General features: G+C 61.1%; 1 protein-coding gene across 1 annotated transcript in view; it reads right to left on the reverse strand.

Annotated features, from left to right (window-relative positions):
* LOC104498937 (frizzled-5-like) overlaps window positions 1–725 on the reverse strand; it is a gene marked incomplete at its 5' end in the record, with an annotated part of 1,709 nt that extends 984 nt beyond the window's left edge. Inside the window, one exon of the mRNA XM_010142379.1 lies at window positions 1–725. Within this exon, the coding sequence (XP_010140681.1) occupies window positions 1–725 (725 nt within the window).
* Between the last annotated feature and the right edge of the window lie 5 nt (window positions 726–730).

The raw sequence follows: 730 nt of genomic DNA on the forward strand, positions 1-730 counted from the left end.
ACGTTGGCATGCCCTGCCACCAGCCGCACGATGTAGCCTACGGAGACGAAGAGGTAGCAAGCAGAGAGGAAGATGATGGGGCGCTCGGGGTATTTGAAGCGCTCCATGTCGATGAGGAAGGTGGCCACAGTGGTGGAGGTGGAGAGGAAGCAGAGAATGGACCAGAGGCCAATCCAGAAGGTGGCAAAGGTCTTCTCATCCTGCGTAAAGTAAGGCTGGTAGCAGGGGATGGCACAGTTGGGTACCTGACCAGTCCTGATGCGGTTGTAGAGAGGATGGGACTCCTTGGAGATGGGGATAAGGGGTGCTTTGCACTTGCAAGTCCGGCCGCAGTCCATCCCTGAGGGAAGCTGCCCATCGAGCGGCGTCAGGTTTTTGGCTGCATCCTTGGCTGGGCGCGTTGGCTTCCCAAAAAAAGGTGGCAGGGTGGTGGCTTCCGTGCGGTTGTATCCCATGCAGAGCACCTCGGTGTCCCCCAGCACCGGCAGGCTGTCGCAGTTCATCCTCTCCGGCCAGGCAAAGCCATACTGCTGCATGATGGGCGAGCAGCCGGCTTTGGCCCGCTCGCAGACAGAGCGGCAGGGGGGCAGCGGCTTGGTGTAGTCGGGCAGGCAGATGGGGGTGTACATGCTGCAGAGGAAGAAGCGCAGGTCCGGGGAGCACTGGATCTCCACCAGCGGCCAGAACTGGTGCACCTCCAGACCGGCCTCGTCCTGCGTGTCGTGGTTGA

This window comes from Buceros rhinoceros, unplaced genomic scaffold (assembly GCF_000710305.1).
Source record: "Buceros rhinoceros silvestris isolate BGI_N320 unplaced genomic scaffold, ASM71030v1 scaffold14138, whole genome shotgun sequence".
NCBI lineage: Eukaryota > Metazoa > Chordata > Aves > Bucerotiformes > Bucerotidae > Buceros > Buceros rhinoceros.